At 42.5% G+C, this 26,869-nt stretch overlaps 2 protein-coding genes across 2 annotated transcripts in view; one reads left to right on the top strand and one right to left on the bottom strand.

Moving 5' to 3' along the window:
* LOC307047616 (uncharacterized protein) overlaps positions 1-26,869 on the top strand; it is a 309,906-nt gene that overhangs the window by 55,907 nt on the left and 227,130 nt on the right. The gene's annotated exons all lie outside the window — the stretch shown is intronic.
* The window catches only part of LOC307046550 (nuclear factor of activated T-cells, cytoplasmic 1-like), a 64,827-nt gene that overhangs the window by 14,879 nt on the left and 23,079 nt on the right, over positions 1-26,869 (bottom strand). The window contains exons 7-9 of the mRNA XM_079692945.1: positions 20,708-20,763; positions 18,692-18,824; positions 10,306-10,962 (exon numbers count right to left, since the gene is read on the bottom strand). Coding sequence (XP_079549071.1) covers positions 10,306-10,962; positions 18,692-18,824; positions 20,708-20,763 — 846 coding nt within the window. The remainder of the gene's footprint in view (positions 1-10,305; positions 10,963-18,691; positions 18,825-20,707; positions 20,764-26,869) is intronic.

Raw genomic sequence — 26,869 nt, 5'->3', positions numbered from 1 at the left:
TCTTTCGTTTACTAAAGAATCTTTATGATGTAGCTTGTTCTTTGCCACAGTTTATTTGCATTGTAAGACACATGTAGTTTGTATCTTGGAGAACAAAGCACATGCATGGATGGAATGAGTCAGTAAAAAAAGTTTTTAGAAAAACAAACATCTGCTCATACAACTATATCAACGCGTTTGTATTTGTTTTTATATACTGCTTAGAAACGCTATAAAGCAGGCAAGAGTGTGGTTAGGGGGTTGTTAGCTGCTATACCATATTTCAGTACTAAACAGCACAGCAGTTAGTTAAAAGCCCCTTGGCCTTCTTCAGTTAAAGACCATAATGGTGAGGTTTTGCTTAGCCTTTCATCGTTTAATCTCTCAATGCTTGACGCTATAAAAAAGGATTACTGAGTGTGAAAGCATTTCCCTGTTTGTTAGAACGTTGTTTTGAGAGAAACTGAGCTCAGCTGAGTACGATCAGAAGAGTCGGGGGACCCATTGAGGTTTATAACTGCCATGGGTCAGATGTCAACAGTAGGACGCTTACAGTTCAGTGGTTATGATCATTCCCTCCCCTGAAGTAAACCCTTTCACCCACTGCTTAGTAAGTCTCTGCACTGCGGGCAGCCACTGGTGGGAGAGGAAGAACATGTGATCTTTAACTTTCGCCATGTTTATCTTTCTTTGACTTTTGCTGTTTGGATTTGAATGGTTTCAGCTTTGTGTGTGTGTGTGTGTATGGTTGGAACCGGGGTAGTGGTAGAAGCTGCCGGGAAAAATACCCATGATCGCACTACTGCTCCTTTCTTCCACTTCACATTTTCCCCTCTTTCTCTTAGTCTGTCTGTGTCTCCTTTATTCCTATGTCTGAGTGGATTCTTCTAATGCTCACTGAATATTACTGGATGTGAGGACATGTCAGAATCTCCTGACCCCAAAAAGAAAAAAGAAAATAAATACATCTCAGGGGCTTACGGCCCTCCACTTTTGGCCTATAAGCAATGGCAACTGATATCATGTTTAAAACAAAAAAGATATGTATATATGCAAATGTTAACTATTGCAGTAAATGGTAAAAGAGCATCTTTAAACATTATCGATGTTATCAAGATGAAGTACACCATTTTTAAAATTCTGTCCTGATAAATGAATTTTGGACATTAGTTTGATTATGCCGTCATATGCCTAAGTCATACTGTAAAGCCATTTATTCCAACAACATCACAACCTGCCCTTCATGTGAGTTCAAGACCCAGGTGTTGCAAAATAAACATGCTAAGGCCAAGTCAGTATTATGCTGTATAAATAGGAGTACATTACTTCAAAGATTTTTTACATTTTAAACTCTTAATTCTCCTAATTATTTTTCCTCTTTGAAATGCCCAACTCACTGATGCACAGCTGCTGTAATTATAATTGTTTCAGAAGAATTCATTATTTGAACAGTTGCGTTTCACATTATCCAGCGTGTTTGGAATTATTTGTCAATGGACTGTAACTCTTAAACAGGGGACATGTGCGTTTGGTTTATAGTTTTGATTTCACCGGGAATCTCACTCTTTCAAAGTTTATATCTGTATTTCACTTTCCTCCTATCTCTTTCTCTCTTTATGACTGTCTCTCCCACCCTCTTCTTTCTAATGTATCTGCAGATGGAATTGACGGCAAGCTCTGCCAAGAGTCTCAAAACCCAAAGGCTTTCCCCATCCCCACTGGCTGGATCAGACTTCTCTGTTGACATCCGTCGCTACAGGATACTATTTCACTGAGCTAACAGATTTCAGATGGGGAGCTGTTATTAAGCGGTCTGGAGAAGGAGACCTGCTCCTGTTTACTGACGCCGCAGGTATTTACATCCACTAAATACAAAACCAAAAACACTGGAACATCAAGACCAGAGTATCTCAGTGTGGTTATTATGATCAAATGGAGCATCTCCTCTTTGAATGACATTCAACTGTTTATGCCTGGTTAAGTGTCCAGTGATGAAGTCCAGGAGCTGATCCTGTTCTCCCTGTAGAGTCAAAACAGATAAAATGTGTCTTTCTGCAAATACATTCTGCTTGTTTTAGTATATAATTTCCCAGTACTGTATGATTTTTCCATGTACTCAGATTTTAATGCCAGCATGACATATCCAAGATTCAAGGCAAAAAAAAAAGGCGTTTGTGGTTCGCAATGTGGTCGCAATAATATCAGCTATCCCGACGGAGGGACAGTGTTTTATGGAAACGCAGTACTGGTGTAACGTTTGCGGAGATTACAGAATGTTCTTTCAATCACGAACAAACCAACACAGTAACCATGATCCAATAATAACCCTTAAAGGGCCAAAGGGATGTAAATTCTGCACATGCCACAGAGAAATGTTTCCTTAAGAGCACCTGACCCAGAAAACAGTGTATGGGGCCATATACATGCTTAAATGTTTAAAAAGGTCTCGTTTCTCAAACTGTCTGTGCTGCAGTACCTCTTTTTTACCCTCTGTCTGAAACCAGAGCACGGTCTGTTCTGATTGGTTAGCTTGCTGGCTCTGTTGTGATTGTTCAACCGCTTTGAGATGTCCCGCCCGTTATCCCGCAAGTAATCTGCCAGTCCATCATGTACAATGTGTTGGAGCGCTAGCCAATAGAAGTGCGAGCGTTACATATTGATGTAATCATGTTTCAGAAATAAACAAAGGAGGCCAAAAGAGGCGTTTCAGGCACGGGGGTGGGGGGGTGGTAGTGTGTGGGAGGGAAACTCCCCCCGGAGGAAACCTTTTAAGGAATCCCCCAAAAGCACCAAAAGTCCCCTTTACAACGCGGCCCCCCATTAACTTCAATTCATCAAGATTGTTTCCGTATTTGGATTTTCTCGTTCAACATCGAGGCATGCCAGAAATAAATCAAGTTACACGGGGTGAGGTATCTATATTCAAATGTCCATTTTGGTATTGAAGTACTCCTTAAATAGAAACTTCACCAAGTTACAGGTAACTTACAGCCCTGTTAGTGATCATGCTGTCAGAGCCGTCAACAACACTGACATTTGCCATGTTATGATTCAGTAATGAGAGTGTCTGGCCCCATGATCACAGATAGTATACAGGAAGATCCCGGCCAAGCCACAGGCCCTGTCTGAGTCCTGACCCGCTGTGATCCGTGTGGCTCGGTGGCTTTTCAACGCGTGCTTCCTCAACCTCAGAATGTGAGCCACATAAACCGAGTCTCTAAACTGCTGTGTTGGTAGAAAGTATAAGAAATAAATGACGTACGATGAACTGAAGTAATATCACTTTAATGAATAGATTTCAACTTGGAGAGGGACACCTTGTGGCTTTACTTTGCTACATTTGATTGTATATCACTGATGTCAATTTTCCTATTGGCAGATCACTGACTTCAATACAAAGACAACTTAGTGTGGCCACTTTTTAAAAACAGCTTGAAAATATGGAAGAAAATACAGAAATCAATCTTTACGGTAGCAGATCTGCAATACAAATTTGGGCCAAATCAAAAGTCTCCGATCTAAATGTGTGCATGTATCAAATCCCAGACACAAAAGAAACCCAATTTGTTTAGATAATTTAGTTCTTTAGCAGACACATTTTTTCTCAGTGACTGTGGATATTATGACGGAGTGACTGAAACCAGACCAGATCCTCTGGCTCGCACACGCACGCTTAAGAAGCCAGCGCGCCGCACTGATGAATGGACTGAATTCGTACTGATTCATTTTGCTGCGCTTATCAAAAATAACTAAGCTAATATTGTTACCCCATTGCCACCGTCATGTGTAACCACTTAGGTACAACTATTTGCTAAACTGCCAGCAATCTTAGACAATAGAGTCTATAATTGAGTGGATTTTTTGTTAGTGCTTAAACCATACAAAAAAATCAAATGGAGGCTCTTATCTTTAGCCAATGGGACAGGGAAAAAAGAGATGTAAGAAGAAACAGAAGGGTGCTTGCGTAAACCAGAGCATGTTAACTCAACTGCGAAGGTATTCCTCTTCTATTTCAAATGCGCAATTCAATTATCTGGGTTCCATTTATCATTACTTCCACACCTTATAGATCCAACTAATAATCAGACTGGTATTTTCTTTACAAGAGTAACTTCAAGTTTCTGACCATTTACTTCTATTAGGTATTAGGTAAGGTATTACGTTTTTATTTACTTATTCATTTTTAAATTCTAGCTATGCTTCTCTTTTTCAATGTGATATTACTACGAATTCAGTTTGTAAATTAAAATGTTTGCATTTTGGCACTTTGGCATTTGTGTTGATATCAATATCATATTGCATAATGATTTACATGCATAAACATAGCAGCATTTGATGAAAAATAAATGATATCAAATGCACAACTCATACATGTATCATTAATATCAACGTATTCTTTGTGAACATTTATGAGACTGTTTATCGCCCAGCCCTAAGCTAATTGATCAGGTAACATGATACTCAACCTCTAAAACAGTTTAGAAGAAAAAATCCTTTGCAGTTTTTATAATAAAAATAAATATAAAATATTTTGCTAATCCCAAAAGTCTAGTTGTTGATCTACAGTTTAGAATGTAAATGACTCGTGAAGGCCAATCCTAGAGAGCAGCCATCTATTAATTTTTCCTATGACTATACAACTTCACAAAAACTTGTACTTATACTTCAGTGTGTCAAGAGCTGCCAGGAAAACATGATCCCTAATATGAAAATGCAAGCAATGACAACAAGAGTAAAGACAACCCCCATCCTCTTTGTAGTCATAAATAATAAAGAAGCCATCACCCTTTGCCTTGCACCCGTCAATATCACTATGTCTAAAAGGAGACTATGTTCTTGGCATTGCACTTAACCACAAGACAGCCTTTCTTTCTGTGCACTATTAGCTTGAGCTTGACCTGCCTCCCAATACGCCGGAGGGTCAGAGGTGGCGGGTTGTGAAAGCACGGGCTGTCACTGGAGCTTCCGCATGTCACTGATTCCACTAACTAAAAGAGACACACAAATACATACAGCCCCAACATACAGGACTGTCTCAGAAAATTAGAATATTGTGATAAAGTTCTTTATTTTCTGTAATGCAATTAAAAAAACAAAAATGTCATACATTCTGGATTCATTACAAATCAACTGAAATATTGCAAGCCTTTTATTATTTTAATATTGCTGATTATGGCATACAGCTTAAGAAAACTCAAATATCCTATCTCTAAATATTAGAATATCATGAAAAAGTATACTAGTAGGGTGTTCAACGAATCACTTGAATCGTCTAATTAACTCGAAACACCTGCAAGGGTTTCCTCAGCCTTGAAAAACACTCAGCTTGGTTCAGTAAACTAAATCACAAGTATGGGGAAGACTGCTGATCTGACTGCTGTCCAGAGGACCGTCATTGACACCCTCCATCAGGAGGGTAAGACACAAAAAGAAATTTCTCAAAGAGCAAGCTGTTCACAGAGTGCAGTTTCAAAGCACATCCACAAAAAGTCTGTTGGAAGGGGGAAATGTGGCAGGAAACGCTGCACAACCAAGAGAGATGACCGCAGCCTTAACAGCATTGTGAAGAAGAGTCGCTTCCAGAATTTGGGGGAGCTTCAAAGACAGTGGACTGAAGCTGGAGTCCAGGTATCAAAAGTCACTGTTCACAGACGTGTCCGGGAAATGGGCTACAATAGCCGTATTCCCATGGTCAAGCCACTTCTGAACTCAAGACAACGGAAGAGGCGTCTGACTTGGGCTAAGGAAAAGAAGCACTGGACAGTTGCACAGTGGTCCAAAGTCCTCTTTTCAGACGAAAGCAAGTTTTGTATTTCATTTGGAAGTCAAGGCGCCAGAGTCTGGAGAAAGGCTGGAGAGGAGCAAAATCCAAGTTGCTTGAAATCCAGTGTGAAGTTCCCACAGTCAGCGATGGTTTGGGGAGCCATGTCAGCTGCTGGTGTTGGTCCACTGTGTTTCATCAAGCCCAGAGTAAATGCAGCTGTGTACCAAGAGATTTTAGAGCACTACATGCTTCCGTCTGCTGAAAAGCTCTATGGAGATGAGGAATTCATTTTCCAGCATGATCTGGCACCTGCCCACAGTGCCAAAACCACCAGTAACTGGTGTACTGACCATGGCATTACTGTCCTCGATTGGCCTGCAAATTCCCCTGACCTGAACCCCATAGAGAATATGTGGGGTATTGTGAAGAAGAAGCTGAAAGACACCAGACCCAACAATGCTAATGAGCTAAAGGCCGCTATTGAAGCATCCTGGGCATCCATAACACCTCAGCAATGCCACAGGCTGATTGCCTCCATGCCACGCCGCATTGATGCAGTAATCCGTGCAAAAGGATTCCCAACCAAGTACTGAGTGCATTAATGGACATTTTCAAATGTTTGATTGTGTTTTGCTGTTATAAATCTTTTTTTTTTACTTGGTCTGAGGAACTATTCTAATTTTTTGAGATAGGATTTTTGAGTTTTCTTAAGCTGTATGCCATAATCAGCAATATTAAAATAATAAAAGGCTTGCAATATTTCAGTTGATTTGTAATGAATCCAGAATGTATGACATTTTTGTTTTTTTAATTGCATTACAGAAAATAAAGAACTTTATCACAATATTCTAATTTTCTGAGACAGTCCTGTACAGGAGCAGCTCTGCTTTAGTGAGTCCCATTAGACACTTCAACCTCCACCTTAATGAACACTCCCCACCCTCCAGTCTAAATCCTCTCTCTCTTTGCCCCCCCTCCAATCCCAGAGCCAGCCTTGCGGCACACTCCAATGTTTGCGACTCAGCATGTTTTCAGCGCGGTGCGGACGCGCTCTCAATCATCATTAGAGGTTTTGCGGAGTCCTGGGGTCCGGGCAACTTGCCAGGATGTGTAAAAGTTTCCATGAGGAAAGCCTCGAGATGCCTTCAGAAGCATTGGTGGTGGACGGAGATCCTCGGGAAGGTTAAAATACCTTCTTTTTTTTTTATGCAGGAGGGAGGGAAAGGAGGGCCCGACAACAATCCTGTTTTCATTTTGAGAAAACAAGCTGCATAGAGTTTCAAATGCACCAACCTTGAATTGGAGGAGGAAACAATCACAAGGGAAACTACCCTGTAACGCGAGGCAATCAGAGCACATATGTCAAATGTCAGAAATCGGCAGAGGCTGCGTTGCACCCTGTGTTTTTCTTATTTTGGGGAATAAGGGCCCTCTGTTTCCCGGAGAGGCAGCTGGTAGAAATCTGGCCCTCTGATTAGCACAACTTCATTTGCCGTGTGCTGCATTCAGCTGCACTTCATGATATCACCCGTCGCACTAGCAGCTAATAAGACCGGACACACAGCAGCAGCCCAATAGAACCAAACTGAGCACAACCAGCACACTGCTTCTGCTCACAGCACACACGTGTACAAAAACATCTGCAGCATAATACCTATAAACACCAGGAATAGATGACAGAGTAAACAGTTTGCAATAAGCGTTGTTGGGGATTTTCCAAAGCCGAAAAAGCCATGTCTAAGTTCAAAATAGTACATGTGTGATGTGTGTGTATGTGTCCGTGGTTGTTTAACACAAGAGGGGGTATGATGTCACCACAATTGTTCCTTCAGATGTGTGACAAGGCATGCTGTCATTTTGGCATTTCTTTATTTGGCCCAATTAGCAGGCCGTACACGGCAAACTTGGACGTAGCCAACGCATTTTTTCAATGAATTCTATTGTTATATACACTGATGTCATTTGAGTGGCGTTTTGCTCACAGTCATGTGCCTTGTAAAGTGCACATAGCGGGCTGTGAGTAAGTACGAAATGTCTTAAAACTTCGGTTTTATATCCCAATATGCGCTTGTTTACAATGGTGAGTTAACAAGGGTGTTTTATCCTCTTCTTACTACTTTTATCTAAACCATGCTGATCTATCGCATTATTCCAGCTATGAGAAGTTGGACGGCCTACATGCCACTGTGTGAAAATGGCTGCCTGTAGATCTTACTGCCTTCTGGATTCTTCCCATAAACACATTGCAGATACCATTGCCTCATGTCTTGCACTATAAGCTATAAGGAGGTGTTTTGCAGATTACAATGGAGACTGTGTATGGCAGTCAGGGGGGTTGACATCCCTGAATCCCTCCATACTAACCGAGCTCCTTGTGGTACAGTAGCTCAACGTTGATAAGTTGAGTGATTTCTCAGGGGCTGTGTAAAAAATCTGAGCCCGGCCAGAGAGACACATTTCTTCTAGCTGATGAGAGCCGGAGGCCTCAGCGTTCGAGCGTGGGAGGCGCTCCACTCTTGGGGAAGATCAAGTGTGCTCCCGCAGACTCCAAATCACCGGCCCTGGATTGCTGGGGAGGAACGCTACTCTACATGGCTGGCGTTAAATCACCGCCGCTGAGGTGAGGTCATCCGCTTGTCTTCCCTCTCTAATGGAGCGCTCAGCTCGCTAACGTACGGTCCTAATGCGTGCGGACGGGGAGCGGGATGCCCTGCAAGCTGCCTTCCGATCTTATTTATTTTAGCTTAAGGCTCATTTGAGGGGTTTGGGATAGGGCCGGGCCTGGGCACAGTAGATGCCTTTGGAGTATGCTGTTACCACCGCACACTTACAGGGACTCCAGGAGCTCACCACAGATTCTCGCACAGACGTTAGGTGATGCAAAACGGCGGCATATTGAGGTTTTTCAAGGGGCTGCCTTACTGTCCTTGGTCAATCAATACACATTCCTGCGCGTCAGTAATGTAGCTGTAATCACTGGCTGAATACATTTGGCCACCGGGTTGGATAGATCGAGCCAGCTAAAGTGACAGTGGATGGAGTAGTGGGGAAGAGAATAAGATTACATGATTTCACCTTAGCAAGTGCTGTGTACATTTGGTATATACTGTTGGTGTAAAAGGAACCCTTGCCAACCTTATTAGAAAATGCAAAATAAAGCTACAGTTTCACTTCATTCAATTAATGCTGAAAGGAAAGCTTCTGCTATAAATATTGAAAACAGAACTTCAAATGTTGTTTCAATTTAGAGTTCCAGAACATTTCTATGGACTCAGAACAAAAAAAAGAGAAAAGAAACAGGAAAGAAAACGTTTTTGGGAATCAGTTTATAGAGCTGATAACAGACAGACACCCCCCCTGTGTCTGTATTGTATGTTTATGAGGTGAGGGCTAATGGGACTCATCCGGACTGACATATATGCTGACAACTGCATTTCAACTCAATTACAGTTCCACAGTAAAACTCCCCTGATCCCCTCGTACCTATCACCCCTCTACTCCCAGAGCTGTTGATTGAGGTTTGCTTACACACACACACACACACACACACACACACACACACACACACACACACACACACACACACACACACACACACACACACACACACACACACACACACACACACACACACACACACACACACACACACACACACACACACACACACACACACACACACACACACACACACACACACACACACACACACTATTCCTGAGTATAGTGCAGAGTTGCCTTCCTCCCACCTCCATTACGATTTTAAAGTTTTAAACTGGCACAATGCCATAACTGTGCTCGATGAACATACTGTATATATTCATATCATAACAACAAGTGGAGCCTCTGCTAGCAAAGATAACAGCTTGGCGACCTACGAGACATAATGTGGGCAATAAACTCAACCATATGGTCCCTTGTGTGTCAACGGTTTCATTGCCAGAGGGAGATCAGTGACCCCAAAGCCTCCCCTGATGACGACAGCCGCATGGTGTCGACTCCATGGGGAAAACACGGGAAAACAAAGCCTCTACCTTCCGCCTCTCGGCATCCCTCCCAGAAAGATGTGGGGGGGAATGGTTTGGTTCAGGAAACCCCTGGCCATTGTTTTGCTTCCTTCATTAGTCGTTGTGTCAACAGTTTGGTTGGCTACGCGTGTGCCACTGTTTTTGTTCTGCTGCACCCCGGCCTGACCTCACTGCTCTGATGTTTTGACAGATTGTTTCAAAATCCCATCAAGGCAATTTACTGTTGTAAAGCAAAGCCGCCACTTGGACAACATAAGCTGGACCGCATGTTTCAGCAAAGCAAATAAATCTGCCGTTGTCTAAAATTGAACAAATGTGACGTAAATCTGCCCAGGAAATACTGAGGGGTGCAGCAGGGTGCGGCTATGTGTGGGGGCTTGCAGATAAGCAAGAGGTGTTAAATAAATGTAATGTGCTACGTAAACAGCCATTTCTGGCATTGACAGAGAGCTCATAAAGAGAAAGCTAATTTGAATGCTTATCTAATGGAAACTTGCAGAAAAACGTATGTACACCTTGTTTTTTGTAACTTACCATCATCTAGGTACATCTGGTCCAATTCCTGGGGCTCCTGTTTGACGGTGATGGCCATCGATGGGGGGCTGGCATCCTCATCATCAGTTAAAAGGCTGGGCGAGCTCTCTCCGGTATGGGTCTGACCCGGTCCGGGACTGTAGACCTGAACGAATGGGCTGTCCTCTGTCCCACCAGGAGTGGAAGGCTGGGATACCGGGGATGATGACGGACTGCTGCTGTCGTAGATAGTGTGGTAACCATGGGGCCCTGGGCTGTTGAGGTGGTTGGGGCTGCCCTGGGAATGAAGCATCCCGAGAGACGAGTTGTGGTCTGGCGATGCTGGGTGGGCGAGGTTGGGGCGGCCAGAGGTCTCTTGAATGGGGGTCACAACAGGGCCTGGTGGTGCCACATGATCGGGGCTGTTGGGAAAGCACTTGCTGTACGCCACCGGGGACAGGTCGTGCAGGGTGGGGCTGGAGCTGGGGGATGACGATGGCATGGCGGTATGGCGAGGTGGGCACGGGGTGTAGCCACCAACCATGCAGTCGTCAGGATTGGTAAGAGTCATGATGGGAGTGGGCCTGGGCCGGCTGTAAAAGGGCTTTGAATGCATGGGCAGTCTCGCAGTCCCCAGAGAATCATATTCATCATTGGGTTCTGTCTTTATTATCGGCACTGAGGGGAAAAAAAGTAGAAAGAAAGGTGGAGATATTAAAAAAGTGTGCAGGGCATCCACGTGGCGCAATGAGTGTACGAGTCAGGCTTAATAAAGCTGTAAGCATGGGCCGTGCTACCCTCCATTATCCAAACAAACAACCACCATTCGATATGGGCTTGGTGTCAACTTGGCTGAGCTCTCTAACAGAGAAACCCTCACGCCTTCCAACTGCCACCCCTTTTACCACATCATGAACCAAAAAAAAGAGCAAAGAATAAGGGGGGAAAGAAAAATGGATGAGTCATCAGTGTGGAAAGCCACAGCTGGCTCTAATAACGAATAAGACCTATTTTCTTTGGACTCTCCTTCAGGTCTGATATCCAATAAAAGTTACTTTAAAGCTCTGGGCTGCTGCTGCTGCTGCTGCTCAAGGAGCCCAGGACCCCAAGGTTTTTCTCCACACTCTAGAAGTAATTGTTTCTCTAAGGACTGAAAAAGATAGAGGGAGAGAGTGAAAAAAAAGAGGAGATGATTTGATTTTGATTAGGCCGCCTGAGCTCCTTAAGAGGCTGCAGAGCTGCGCCTGTGGTTTCAGGAGCTTCAGGCCTCAGCTAATGCAGGAGAGTGCTGTGACCCCACTTGATCATGCTGCCTTCTCTCGTCTAATTTCTAATCCAGTGCAGACCGTCTGCACTGTTTCCTGATTAGTTCTGACGGACAGGTACTTCCTGTTCAATGTCAAGAGTAGTTACTGAAAACAACTTTCTATTAATTGGAGATTTCAAAACGGACCTATATGGCCTTGGTTTGAAAGAAGTAGAGGGATCCAGGTTAACAAGCTCACTGGAGTTATTATATAAGTATTTATGCGTAGACTGTGCCAGCACAAAACTAATAGGGCAGCGTTAAGATACCCAGATGCATAGCAAAGGCTTCTGAGTCACAATAGGCACACTGTTTCTATTCCTACACATTGTTAATGTCTGTTAATGGGTGTGGTGAGCGTTTGATGCCAACCACCACCATTAAGAGCTTTTGGCAAAAATGTGCTCGGAGTGACATTTACTCGAAAGGCGTACAGATGTCAATATGAATAAGATGTCTGTGTGTTTGCGGTTGTACACAATAGAACCTTTGAATGATCGGAAAAGCAAAGGGTGCAATTGAAATGTATCAATCGTGAAGTGTGTCTTATGAAAGACAGGCTGTTTTTCAGCGTGTTATTATTTGTGCGGGAGCTAGATTTGAAAAGACATGAATCGCGCCTGTAAGCCTCTGGGGTGCTGAGATGCAGTGCAGTGATAACGCAGCAGGGAGCACATTTACGTCAGCCCTGTCTGCTTTCAGAGCCCAGGGAGCAGGCCTGGTGTCTGGGGGAGCGTCGTAAGGCGAGTCCCATGATGCACGGACGGGCCTGCTCTACACAGCCTGGGGAGGAACAAGCAAGTCACATGGTCGAAGCTACATCAACAGACACTTCCCTCAATGGTTCTTTTTTTCTATTCCCTGCCAACTCTTCTGTGTGAATGGATGACACAGTGCCATGGTGCCAAGATGCTTGATGCGAGTGCGGTCATGCGGAAAAGCTAATTTGATGATTTTTACATTTTAGCTTCAATTCAAAAACTGCATTGTCATATGTGAGTTGAATTTTGACCTAAACTGGCTCGATAGAACCTGAACATTTATGAATGGAAATATCATTGTAAAAAGGATTTGTATTTGTTTACATCGTCATGGTTCTGAGGTTTCACCTATATTATATTCCCAATAAATCAAGCGGTTTGAACCAAGCAAAGCAAATTTAAACAATTTAAAAAATAATAATAATTGCCTTATGTTAAATCAAGATTTCACTGGAAGCCCTTCTAAAGACTTAACAAATCTGACGAACTACGTCACAAAACGTCCTGCCTGCAAGCAAAACCAACATAATCATTCAATTGAGGGGTGAATCAGCAGTATCTCAGAAGGCATGGCGTACTGTTGCCCTTTGCAGTTCCATTTTGTAATCCACTTAGAGTGTATTTTTGAAGAGCAGTTTGGCTTATTGCAGCTTAAAGTTTTTATTCCCAATGAGGTCATTTGTCAACATTATTTTCCTGTATCCCTTCTGACTGTGAGCAAGACTGGCAAAACAGGAAATCAAATCACATTGGACAAATGGACTTTATTTTAAGTTTCAAACAACTCCTCTGCTAGAGATATAAACAGAGGTCTCCCTTCAGCTGCGTCCATCTGTGTGTCTCCTTTCTACTTTGCACATGAGCTAAGAAAACAGATTCACCAACCAGGCGAGTCCCAACTTCAGCTGGCTTTTATTTCCTCCCAACCTGTGGGTTATGGCCCACAGACAGCTGATGTTCTGCACATGGTTTTCTGTCCATTTCTGCTCGTATTAAACTGATCAGGTCTGATCTGGTATTTTATTGAGGATTTGTTTCCTCAAGGTAATGGTCTAAACAGGATTTAGAAAAGCTTGTACATACTTTAATCTTCAGTAGACTTGACTACTGCAATCGTGTATTCACAGGGCTGACAAGAAAATCCATCAGAAAGCTGCAGCTGATTCAGAACGCTGCTGCCCGAGTCCTCACTAACATTAAAAGAGTGGATCACATCAGTCCGGTTCTGAAATCTTTACACTGGCTTCCAGTCGGCCAAATAATAGATTTTAAAGTAGTATCGCTAGTTTTTAAATCACTAAATGGTTTAGGACCAAAGTATATTAACGATCTCCTACATAATTATGAACCATCAAGGTATCTCAGGTCTTCTGGGGCGGGTCTGCTCTCGGTTCCGAGAGTAAGAACAAAACATGGAAAAGCAGCGTTTAGCTATTATGCCCCGACAATCTGGAACAAACTGCCCGAATGGTGCACGTCTTATTACCAATCTGGTACCCTTACATGTTTTTAAAGCTCGGTTGGATGCTACACAATCATATGCTGTTGGTACCTGTACATGTGGATAGATATGTAAATTGTAATCCCTGTAATTTTTGTTGTTGTTTAAGTTTTATGTCTTCATGTGGAATCTATTGCTGCAGGTCTCCCTTGAAAAAGAGATCAATTATCTCAATGGGATTTCACCTGGATAAATAAAGGTTTTGAATTTAATTGAATTGACGTCTGCAGAAACTCTTACTATTTTCAAATCAAGACTGAAAACATATCTTTTTGCCGCTGCTTTTAATTGAGCTGTTCATACTCGCACTGCAGTATGCCTTTTATACATGTATTGTATACCTGTGGTGTTTATTATCTTTGCTTTTTAATGCCTGTTGTAAAATGCCATTATATAATGTGTTTTTACTGTATTTATTCTTAAAATGTCTTTTCATTTATTTTGTAAAGCACTTTGAATTGTCGCGTGCTGAAAGGTGCTCTATAAATAAACTTGCCTTGCCTTGCCTAATGGGAATCTGGACACAGTGCGTCTGTGCCTGTATTGGTGTATTTGATTAGGAAGGGCTGGCAAACAGGGTGTTTTTACATTTGGAAATTACCTTGCAAAGGAGACTATCTCTACTTGTAGCCATTGGGCAAGGTTGATCATGAATACAAAAGGTTTGATTCTAATTTGTAACGGTTTGTGGCTGAGGTATGACATTGTGTTGTCACGCTGGGAATCTGCGTTGACGTTTAACATGGAGCAGGTGATGCACCTGGTGCACCGTGTCCCACTGTTTAGGCAATCTTGGCACCCATAATACTGTTAGTATAAAACCAGTACAAAACCCAAAGCTTTAGACATGACAGAAACAGTCTAGTTTTTCGGAAAAAATCATGACTGTGCAAGTATTTACAAAAGAAGAACAATGTGTAGTTCATTAACTTTTCCTCTATGTGTCACAGAACATGTTTCGGACTATCCCCATTCCCGCTCCTACCACAAACCAATGTAGCAGAGGGAGTCAGCGTTAAGAATAGAACTTGATATTACAAAGGAATCTCCTGTACAAATAAAAGGGGTTCCGAGAAGTTCTTCACTTAAGCTTTCGGTCATTGCCAGGACTTCTTCTTAACATTTCTTGTTAAATGTGGTTGGTGAAAACTGTTTATTTTTTGAAGATCACGGGTCACATCTTTACACAACAATGATTGGATAGGAGTTTGGAAACGTGTAGCTCATTGCAGGAGCAAGATAAGGACACTTTTACTAAGGGTGCATCTCAAGCACACATACTGCTGGAGGTATATCAAAAGCAAATGTATTTCTTCTTGCTCTATTGGCTCAAGGCAGCTTTAATCCAGTCAGTATAGCTTAGCTGGCAGCAAATAGCTCACATAATCGGCTTAAAGGTTCTCAAATTTGACTTTATATAAATATATTGTGGAGTATTGATCTCCAGGAAAGTAGGTTCCTCTCCCACTATTGCTGTCCAAGCTTCTTTGAGCTTTGTTTAGCTAGCAGAGTCGGCCACATGTGCATGTTAGTGCATGTTTGGCTAGCTAATGGCTGCCACTCTGCAGCGTAACTTCCACCTGCCAGTTTCCCCCCCAAGTAAAGACTGTTAGCTCTGTTAGCATTGTTAGCCGCCAGCTCAAACATGTGAGCGCCACAATGTTGTGAGCCGCGTGGAGACAATCCGCCTGCTTGGAATTTCAAATTGTGAACCCTTACCTATACTTTTAAAATATTATATGTATGTATGTATTAAAACATTTTTCAATAATGTAATTAAACATATTGATTACCCTTTCTGGAAAGATAAAGGTCAGAATATTTTGCTCACGCCCAAGTGCTTTGCTCATAAATATATTTGTGCTATCAGATTTATTGTAAAGTCCTAGTGACACATTTCAGAGTTTATTTCTGACAGGCTACAATTCTGTTGGGTCATCACAATGGCAATGTTTCAACAGGTCTATATTACACCTACATAAGATCACTAAGGCTTATCTTTCTATGTTAGCTAGTAAGAGACAGCAGATGCAGCTTTGACAGCACTACAGACTGCATCTGATAACATTTTATATTTTAACATTGGAGGCAGGGTGAGGCCTTGAGAGATTAGAATCAGTTTACATGTCTAAAACAATACACTAACTATTGAAATAATATTCTTTTTAGAGCTGAGGGATACTGCAGTATAGTAATACTCGGCATTGTTGTTCAGCCGCATTACGTGCCAATTGCATTTGCATTAAAGAATAACAAGAAGGCCACAGGACCTGAATGGAAAATAAAGGTGGTTTTCACTAGCATCTGTGTCCCAGAGTGTTTGCTTCATCCTTCCGCTGTTTCAAACAAGTCAGGCTATTTAAAGGGTTGGGTTTGTCTTTTATAGACGAGCAGACACCAGAGTGTGAAAGAAATGTTCTCTCTAAACAACGTCAGTGACCACAACTGTGCTTGAAGTGGGACAGTGGGCCGGAAGAGTATTTTCATACAAGCAGGCGAAAAAAAAGTGTTGACAACAGTGTGTGTTTATGTGTGTGTGTGTGTGGGTGTCCTCAGCAGCCCACCCCGAGTACCTGGCCACAGTGTTGTTTCTCTGTACACACACCCACACCCCCCCAGACCCCCCCCCCCCCCCCCCCCCACACACACACACACACACACACACACACACACACACACACACACACACACACACACACACACACACACACACACACACACACACACACACACACACACACACACACACACACACACACACACACACACAAACACACACACACACACACACACACACACAGAAACCCTCAAAAGCAAACAGCCTAACTAGGATTTCCTCATTCTTTGTTGCTGTATTGACACCATGAATGTAATACCATCATCATCAGGGTCTGTGTACACTAATTATAACCTATACAGTCTTCTTTGTGAATGTAATTTGAATCAGAGAGCTCTGAATATTGCTTTTTTAAAACACCTTGGAAACTGAAATTTGCCTTTACAAAATTATATTTACAACTAGGGAATTTGGAGAGCGATGGCCCAATGCCCTATCTTACAATATAAACAAAAGTGAACAATAATGACTATATCCATCCTTTGATTCGGGACCACTCCAAAATGGGCCTTTATTAGCCCCATCCTTACACCAAGTTTCATGAAAAGTAAATTTTCTGCAATCCTGATGACATAAACAAAAACAACTGTAGAGTGATACATTATTATTCAAACAACGTTCAAATCACATTGAAAGTACATAGCACATGTCAATAGTGCTGCACATTTAATCTTTGCTTGTGACTGTAAAGGCTATGCTGCCCACATAGATTTACAGAGTTTATTTCTGCGATCATGGCAGTACTGCCTCAGCTGTTATCCAGCACTGTTGTAATATACAAATATTTGATTTAAATACACAATATTTGTTTTTAGGGAAATTGTTGTCGTATATTTTAATGTGTGCCTTCAAAAGCTTGGTAAATCTCAAAATAGAACTCAATAGTTTATGATATGTGGTCTCTTTGGTGGTAACACTTGTGAGTTAATTATGCTCCTTTACGAAGATATCGGCCCTGCTTGTGTGGTCCACACTGTACTTGTGGTTTACTTGGCAACAAAGAGAGAACAAAACAAGTCATCTTTTAATTAGAGCTATCTTTATGCTCTGGGAAATGACTTAGAGATGCATAGCGGAGACCGATAAGCCTCCACATCACCCTGTCTCTCTTTCCCCGTGGAAGTACAGTTTATGAAATGGATCGGCTTTATAAGGACACACTGTGTCTGCTGTGCACTGGTTCAGTAACCCAGAATGAACCCATCATATAATCAGGCATCTCCAAATAGGGTCTTGCTTTTCTTTGTCTCATGGCTTCATCCAAAATCCCAATCACTTATCTCCTGTGGCAATAAATACATCTGCTGATAATCCAAATGTCACATCGTATTAACAGCTGAAGACTTAAAACACAATCCATGCTCTCCCAACAGCATTAGACCCATCAGACACCGATCGATGAATACAAGATACCATTGTTTTGATCTAATATATCAGTGAACCTGCTCAACGGCCAACAGCAAAGGACTGGCACATTAATGGAAAATGTTGGTTTGCTGAAGTTAATTATATCTGAATACACATAGATAAATATAAGAGTAATCCATCTGGATAGTGAAAGTGATACTAACGCTGATATTATGCCTGCACCCATTGTGAAAAGTCCATAGCTCACACTGTTATTGTGTGGCTGAGCTCTTCTCTTAACTCTCTGCAATACATTCTTCAAATTCCAATGTGAAAGCCATCTATACACACTGAAGCCAGGGACACATGATAAACACAGAGAGAGGTAGTCCTGGGTTTTTCAGGTTGATACATGAATGACAGGGCAAAGCACTGCCTGGTAGATGCATGTGTGTGTGCGCGCATGGATGTGTATTTGTGTGTTGGTGCACCAGGAGGGCATTGTGTGAGGTGGAGTGTGAAAGTCAGGTCGCCGGGGGATTGACTTCTCTTCATCAACAGCGCTCGGAGGCTCTGTCACTCAGCAGGTACACCTCATCGCTGGGGAACGCACTCTCACTACAGAATAAACACTCCTCACATCTTCTGCTCTCACTCACAGTCTACGGCCAAGAGGTGCCAGGGCATCAAGTCAGAAACACAGACCAAAAACTGGCCGCAAATTTCACATGGCATGTTGACAGCTGGGGTATACTATAGTGGATGGATGTCAAGACCTGGAGAAATATTCTATGAGATGAATGCAGAATGTGCAGCTGGTGAAAATGTCTTTGAGTGTCACCAAAAAAGAAGGGGAAAATATTTATGATGATTACCGTTTGGAGGCAGGAAGGTGAAGGTCTGGCACTGGCTCCTCTTCCTCTTGCCGTTGCAGACGTAGAAGTCGACCTGCACCGGGCTGGATATTCTCTGGTTCCTGTACGGCGGGATCTCCACAACAAGAGAATTCTAAAATATAAATAAGATGCAATATGACATTTCCTCTTTATGAGATAATACAGCAGCTGATACCATCATCAAGTAATTAGTTGTATTTACTCATCTGATTTCATGGAACTCTTACAGCAAATGTAAGTTTGTACTAGCACTTCCTGTAGCCTATTAATCAACAGCTATGTTTATTTTACAGCTAGCCTTCATTTAGGGTACTGTTTCCAAGAGGCTCGGCTAGGACTAGTCTAAATGAGCTTGTCTGGACTGTGTAGACGGAGTAGTAGAGCCCATGAGGTTGGTCCAGTGCCCATGTTTTTCTATGAGGAAAACCCCAGGGCTTTACCTTTGTCCCTTTACAGAGAGGAGAGAGGTAGCCGGCTTATTTGTTTGCACAGCCACGCGTCCCTGTGGAGAGGCTCGCCTTTCCCCCTCCTCCCCTCTAAGCCAGACCTTGGCAAGTCTGGACGTATCTGAACTTTCGACTGCTTGCTTTCTGACAAGGGAACCTGAGTTTCTTGTGTCTAATTCCTAGGATGGCTGTCATTCACGGGTCTTTGACAGAAGAAGGTTGTGGATAAACGGAGCAGTAAGGGAGCGGTGGAGGTGGGGGGCCTGCGTCCTCCACCCTCGTCTGCCCTCCACATGCATGACGACACATGCAGGTGGCTGATTGAGTGTGTTAAGTGTGTGCATGTGCACATGGCTTTTCCCTCTCCATCCTATCCAATGAAAGTTAGCACGCTCTGGACGGCAATAAAAACACTGTTGGGCGGGCGGTCTGGAGCACTTTAGTGTAGTCTAGTGGCGACTGATGATGATGAAGGCCAGGGCTGTCTTGCTGTCGTTGCCTACTTGTATGTTAGATTTATAAATAAACATGCATATTTTTATATCATCGACCTCGCCTCCCAACAACCCCCAGCTAAGCCTTGCACGCCCGCTAATTTTCCAGCATCTGGGACTCCAGCCATAGCACATCAACCAGCCCTACAGGCCAATTAGACATTAGACTCCATATTTACCCTCCTGATGCAACCAAGTCATTTACCTGAGTCAAATAACAGCAACAACAAGGAGAAAAACAGCCTCAAGTTGCACCGTTTACATGCGTGTTGTTAATTTTAGACTCCATGCAAGTGTAAATTGCCTTGGTTAGTTTACACAAAAACGGGGGAAGTGGGGGGGAGGACGAGACGCTGATGAAAGGCATCGGCAATTCAAAACATACTGTCATCACGCACAAGCAAACAGATTTTCGGAGACCTTGTGCTCAACTCTCCGCCCCGAGAGCAGGCCTAACGAACCTCAGTCAAGTCTTAATTAACTCCAGAACACAAGCGGCTTTCTGTGACACGTAGAACAACATTCGCTTCATTCCCTCTCTTGGAGACTCCCTTTCACTCAGTTTTATATTAACACAATCTGAATCTGTGGCTGGTTGGTTTATTTTCTCATTACTCGTCTCATGAAAAGCAGCAGGTAAAAGCACAGGGTGTAATCCGTCCTTGGCTGCATGATCGCGGGCACAGACGAGGTGTTAAAGTCCAATTCAACACTTTGCTGTGAACTAATAGTCTGGCTATGCTGGAGAGACTGTGGCATGAGTGTGTGTGGGTTCATGCTTTTATTTGTCCTCAATGTGCATGTATTCGAGCGTGTTGAATGCAAAAACAATATGACAGTCCGTGTTTACTCCGTTAGGGTACGGACATTTTGTGAAAATTCCATTCAGGATTGCATGAGCTAATCATCATTGTCTATTTTGCAACTTGTAACGCCTCAACCAAGGTTACATCATTGCAGGGGACAGATGAGGAGGAGACAGACAGAGAAAGTGTCAAGGGAGGGTGGTATTGAAGAAGCATTTCCAATGAGTCACTTTGGTGAGGTGCACTTACATTTTTGACGGAGTCCTTGTCAACTTTGGCTTCTGTCTCCCACAGATGATGCCCATCTATTGGAAAAAGAATTAAATGGAATATTAAGTATTATACAAACAACAAGGGCTTTACATGGAGATTTACCTAATGTAATGTGGAAGAGATGTGTGCTCTGGCATTTATGTTAATGCTGCAACAATTCGCACACAACGTCTGGAAAAATATCTTACAAATTGTTAGTTTTCAGATATTCCCCTTAGAATGAAGATTAGAATATTGTTAGGTTTAAGAACAGATTATGGTTTGGGTCTTCAGTTAAAGGGGACATAATAGGATAATATATAGGTTCATATTAGTATTTTGTGCCTCCACTGTGACTTGCTTTTATGGTCAGAAAAGGCTTATTTTTTTCTGAAACTTCCCTTGCTGCAGCACCTCTGTCCAAAACAAAAGCCAAGTCTGCTACGACTGGTTAGTCGGCCAGCTCTGTTGTGATTGGTCAACAGCTTAAAGACGTGTTAGAAATGTGGCACCCCTTTTCATATTACGTATAATGTATTGTACTGTAGCACTAGCCAATTGGGTCATTTTAGGTTTTGGACAATAGTGATAGCTATTGGTCACTGTTCTATGACCTTTTACACACACTTATTATGAAGGACCGGAGGTGTGTAACATAAATAAAAAGTGTGTCTCTCTTTAACTTCTTAAGTGGGATCTCTCCTCTTCGGTGTCTATCACCATTGAATGTGCCACTATTTTTTGTCCCTTCATTAAATATTTGATGAGCAACTTTTTTTTAAACTCCTTTTCTTCTCTCTTACTTTGTAACTTTGATCTGTGAAATAATACCCCTTAGAAAAACTGCAGCTTTTGCTTGGGTTTCCTTTCTTCTCATCTCCATCTTGTTGTGGTAAGGTCGGAGGTTTCCCTTGCTGCCATGCACTAAAAAGGTCTGTGAGCTACTGCAGCTGTTGGGAGCCTGCAGAAGCTCAGCTCACATTCTTTGTATTTTTTCTTCTGTGATTTCATGCCACACCTTAGCACACAGACTCTCTGGGCTCTGCTAGGGCAATCAGCACCAACCACAGTGCCATTTTGTTTCTTTTTTTCCCTTAAGAACCAATGACTCATTAGAGCTGTCAGAAATAGAAGTGACACAGAACACTCTTTGTGTCAGTGACACACCATGTGATGCAATAGCATGGGCACTGTGGCACAGCTACTTTATGTTAGCTGGGGTAAGCACCAGCTGTGGCTTCATGGATAGAATCCACTGCTGAAACGCTGAACTTGCTTCTGGGACAGGAAGCCATCAGATAAGATAATCAGACTCAGTTTCCAAATAACTGATAGCAGAAGTCTAGCATGTTTTTTACATCAGGCAGTGAAGTAAAAGAATATAGGATCCCAGCTATGGTTGGTTTATTATTGGTGAGCTGTGGTAGTGGGGGCGGGTGGTCAGCTTTATTATTCAGGGAGTGAACATCAGTAGATATCTCTTTCCAAAATGGCCATATTAAAAATCGAGGAAAGAGAAAAACAGACGGTGAACAGATCAGATAAGGGTTTTTCTATTTGAACTTGGGGGGAAATAAGAGTTGCATATGGAGAAATGTGCCTCGCTGTAATGGAGATGATGACCGAGGGAATAGAAGAAGGGGTCCTATAGGACTGCCATGTATGGTGGATTGAGATGCCCAAAAGAATGAGGCTCACAATATGCTCAGAAAAAGGAAGGGCAATTAGAGTGAGCACAGACCGGGAGAAGGTCAGAGAAAGACAGAGACAAACAGAGATGAGCGTTCCTCATGTTACGTCTAGGGGAACCAAGAGGGAATCTCACCCGCCTCCGCTCTGGGAGACACTCCAAGTGGGAAACCTTAGACTACGACGTCAATCCCAGCCTCCACGAGTAAACATGTTTTTCAAACTTTTCTTCCTTCCTTGATCTTTTCTCTCACCTTCTGTATCTCTCTGTCACTTTGCTCCTCCAAACTTTTCAAAGATTACTCCACTAGACATAGCAAATGTGCAAGGGAGACTGAATTGGCAGGGCCCACATGTAGCATACCTTTGCGAGTCAGAGAGCGCTGTACGACTGATAACCGCAGAACTTTCCATTCACCCCGTCTTCCCTGCAACATCTGCAAAAAGCTTCTGTTCCCGACAACACCTCCTCCTTCACGCACCCTCCACCCACGCAAAATGCACGCAAGCAGATGCAGACGCAGGCACACACGCAGCCACAGTATCCTCTTGCTTTGTTCTGGTCTAAAAATTGAATGACATGAGAGGGAATCACAAAATAATAGTTGGTATTGGAGCTGTTTTCAGATCAATCTGGATCCATAATCCAGTCATATTTAAAGAGAAAAATGAATGGAAGCACAAACACAAATGGGCAACTTATATTTAGGCTTTGAGTTTAAAAGGTAAACCAAGCATCTGCCCATTGCTCTGTATGACTCCCTTGTACAAATGATATCCACAACGCCCCGTCAAAAGACAACCAGGACAACACAATCATTCATCAGAGAATTAGAAGACATTGAGGGTGAGGCTTCTTGGAGTCTTCTTCAATTCGTTACACCACACAAAGCACAGCAACAGTGTTGTTGCAATAATAAATCCTATCATTCGTCATATTTTCAGGAAGTTTGGGTAATAGTAGAGATGAAGAGATGGGTCCTTGTGTACAAAGCAATGGATAGCTGAGTAATGGCATCCCTGTCCTTATCATGACCTTGCAGGTTTTGGCTTGCAGGTGATTTTTTTTTCCTTAAAAATGTTGTGTTGTGCACAGCAACTTCCACTGACCAAAAAGAAAATATCTTAAGGATGGAAAATATGATTCACATGCCTAATTGTGGATGTTGTCTTGTGAAACAACCCAGACATATTTTGCAGCAATGCCTCTTTTCCAGTAGATGATTTTCTGGCAATTTTTGCTTAACATTTTTGACGAATATTTTCCATTTTAGTGCAGTTCTTCTTTTACTAGCCACACTTTAAATGCTTCAGTAATTTCACAGCAAATAACTTGGTGTCCAATGAGAAGCCAAGCCAAAAGGCCAAAAGGGGTTCCCCCATGACTTCTCCCTGAGGGGCAGCTGCTCTCCCTCTAAAGCACCTGACCTCTGCCAAACTGAGGAGTGGTGAAATTGGAGAAATGCGAGTCTGCTTCAGATTGAGAGGCTTCTGTATAAATTATGACCTGACAGTAGATTTGTGATGGTTTTATAGTCAGGAAGTGAGTTATTCTTGGTGTAAAACAGGAACAACGTGAGCTGACTTGACCTGTGGGTGCAGGCTGAGGAGGATAGCGGCCAACAGAGACAGATATGATCCTTTTGTCAAGACTCCAGCTGTGTGGTATTTAGTCTGAAAAGGATCTAAAGACTGAGGGGATGGCTGGAAGGTCATCCAGACTTTTACAATTGTATAATATTTGGGTTCAGGTGGAAGATATAGAGGTTGGTTGCTCTCTATGGTGAGCCCAGGGAAGGTCACTGCAGGATCCTAACTTACAAACCCCACTACTGACAGAATGTAAGAGGGATTTGAACCACATATGAGTCATGTTTCAGACACGTTAAAATAATTGTGGAGGCCACAAGACAATCTAGACATCATTCAGTTATGATACCTTTTGATGTTAAGACATGCCAAAAGCAGAGGTATTTCAAAAAGTATGCACTGGCCTGTTGCTGATAAAACTTTACAACATGAAAGGAATGGGCTTTAATAAGTCAGAAACATTGGGTTTGAGAGACAAACGTTATGTTCCATTTCTGAAACTATACCAGGACAAGATAGGTATACCTTTTACCCTAAGGGACAGCTTTTGACGAGTGATTGTATGTTTCAGGTGGAATGGCAAAGAAGCATCGGAGGTTAAGTCCCTGCAGATCTGTCATAGGGCTCCTCCTTGAACTACAATTATTAAACATAATCAATGATTGTGGTGCAGAATGCCATCCTAATTAGAAAGCATAACTCACTCTTCTCTCACCACATGCCTGGAGCAGGGGTGGAGGCTGACTTTACACTGCCATGTGCCTTCATATGAGCCAAGATTATGCAGGTTATCCTAGCCTTAAGCCAAAGGGCAGTCTAGACATACCGCTAGAAGTACAATACATCGACCGATTTGTCTGGTGTTTAGACTTGCCCAGGGTAGAAGTGTTCAACAAAGACTCAACAGAAAAAACTCTAACACTACGGATCACATTCTATAAGGCCTGCGTCTCTCGAATGATTAAGAACCCAAATCCAAATATGTGTGCCTGTTGCAGAGGAGTTTCCACATGACAAGAGAGACAGCACATGACAAGAGAGACAGCCTAGAGGTATTGTTGTGGACTTGTGGAGCTGGACCAGCCTGAAGCAGAGGTGGAGAAGACCAGGCTTCTCCCTGCTGCATCCCAGGCATGTGTGGTGCTGCCGAGCTCCAGGCAATGCTCCAATCCGACCAGATGTAAAAACTATCCAGCCCACCAGGGAATTCCGTTACCTCCCCTCTGAGTCAGAGTGTAGGCTTTCCCCAGCTCTCTCTCCTTCTCTCTGGTTGTCTGTCCGTCTGTTTTCCCTGCCTGTAGCACTCATTCCATCCATGGAAAGGGTTAGGGCAAGCCAGAACACACGCTGCACAAGGTGCGCCAGGTATGTCTTCTCACTCAAGTGCCAAAAGAGCGGTTTAGGCAAAACACTGACACAACCTCAACACATAATATAATACAAATCAAGCGAAACTAAGCAAAAGAAGATGGAAAGCTTCATAAATGCCTACTTTGCGGCAATGTGAAAGGTACAATTCTCAACTGCAGAGGAAAAAAACTGATAAGGCGTATTAAAAATACATGTCAACAATAATTACCATTGAAAATAATGTTTACATTACAGCAGGAGAAAAAGTGGACTTCTGGTTGTGGGTTTTTCAAGTCTATCATTATCTAGCCACTGTTGTTTCTCTGCATGTGTGGTCTGTGATGAGCTAAAAACAAGGTGAAGCAGTTATAATAATGATAACTAATACATTGAACGATTAAACATGTCGATAAAAGTCACGTAAACATAAAACTATTTGTTGGGAAATGTAGAAGTTGACCCTGAATTATTATTATTATTATTCACTGAAGAGTCAATATCAGGTCAGCATATGATCATTTTTATCCTCCGATGTCACAGGATTTCTAAGGAAGGCCTGTCTTTTTTGCCTCCTCTTCCTCCCCTCTTCCTCTCCCTACCCTCTAAGGGTCTCGTCTTTTCCGTCTCACCCCTCCACAGGGAATCCCTCGCGGATGACTCACTGAAAACACTTCCTACTGAACAACGCAAACAGGCCCGCAGGCTAACAGGGACGCTGCGCGCACACATACAGTACACAACAACAAACACACACGCGGTGGATGCACACAGTTTGCATCAGTTATCCTGTGGGTGATGAAGTGGAGCAGTGGGGACAGACCTGGCATTTGAAAAGCAGAAGTAATTATTTTTCAAGGCGCATTAAGTTCTCCCACTGTGGCAACAGCTATGAGCTCTGCTCATTTGATACTAAGGACATCTCATGGGGGGCAGACAGACAATCAAAACAACACAGAGTGAAAGAAAGGAAGTTTAAAGTGACAGCAGAACACAAAGGGAAAATATGGTACATAGAGGTTTTTTAACGGTCTCGCATTTAAGTAATTTCCTATCGAGAGATAACAACATTTAGAACTCTTGTCACATATCCATACTTTTTAATGTAGCAAAGTTTATAACTTGTCTATTTATTTATTATTTTATGTCTTGAAAATCTATAGAACCTATTTTCAATTAGAGTAAGACATACATTTTAATAGAGGAAATATTTCTGAAACCATACAGTATAAGCCCAAACTCCTATTGCACCAATTTATCCTCTGTGATGTAAAGCCAAAGCACAATATTTAAGTGCTTAAACTTCTCAATTGTCCAGCCACAGTTTTAGTTCTAACACTATATGTAAAGTAATATAGTGGATAGGATACAAATATGTATTTGAAAGAAGGTAGAGATGTTTAGTGGCAATGGTCTTTGATGGTACCAATAAGGTTTACAATAATTCTAACAATCATTTTTGCCAAGAACATACGTGCTACTACAGTTGCCTTGGAATACATAGGCTGTATGATTTTTCCATTTTGCTTAGAG

Source organism: Notothenia rossii (assembly GCF_949606895.1).
Source record: "Notothenia rossii genome assembly, chromosome: 7".
Lineage (NCBI taxonomy): Eukaryota > Metazoa > Chordata > Actinopteri > Perciformes > Nototheniidae > Notothenia > Notothenia rossii.
This window is presented reverse-complemented; position numbering and strand designations above follow the sequence as displayed.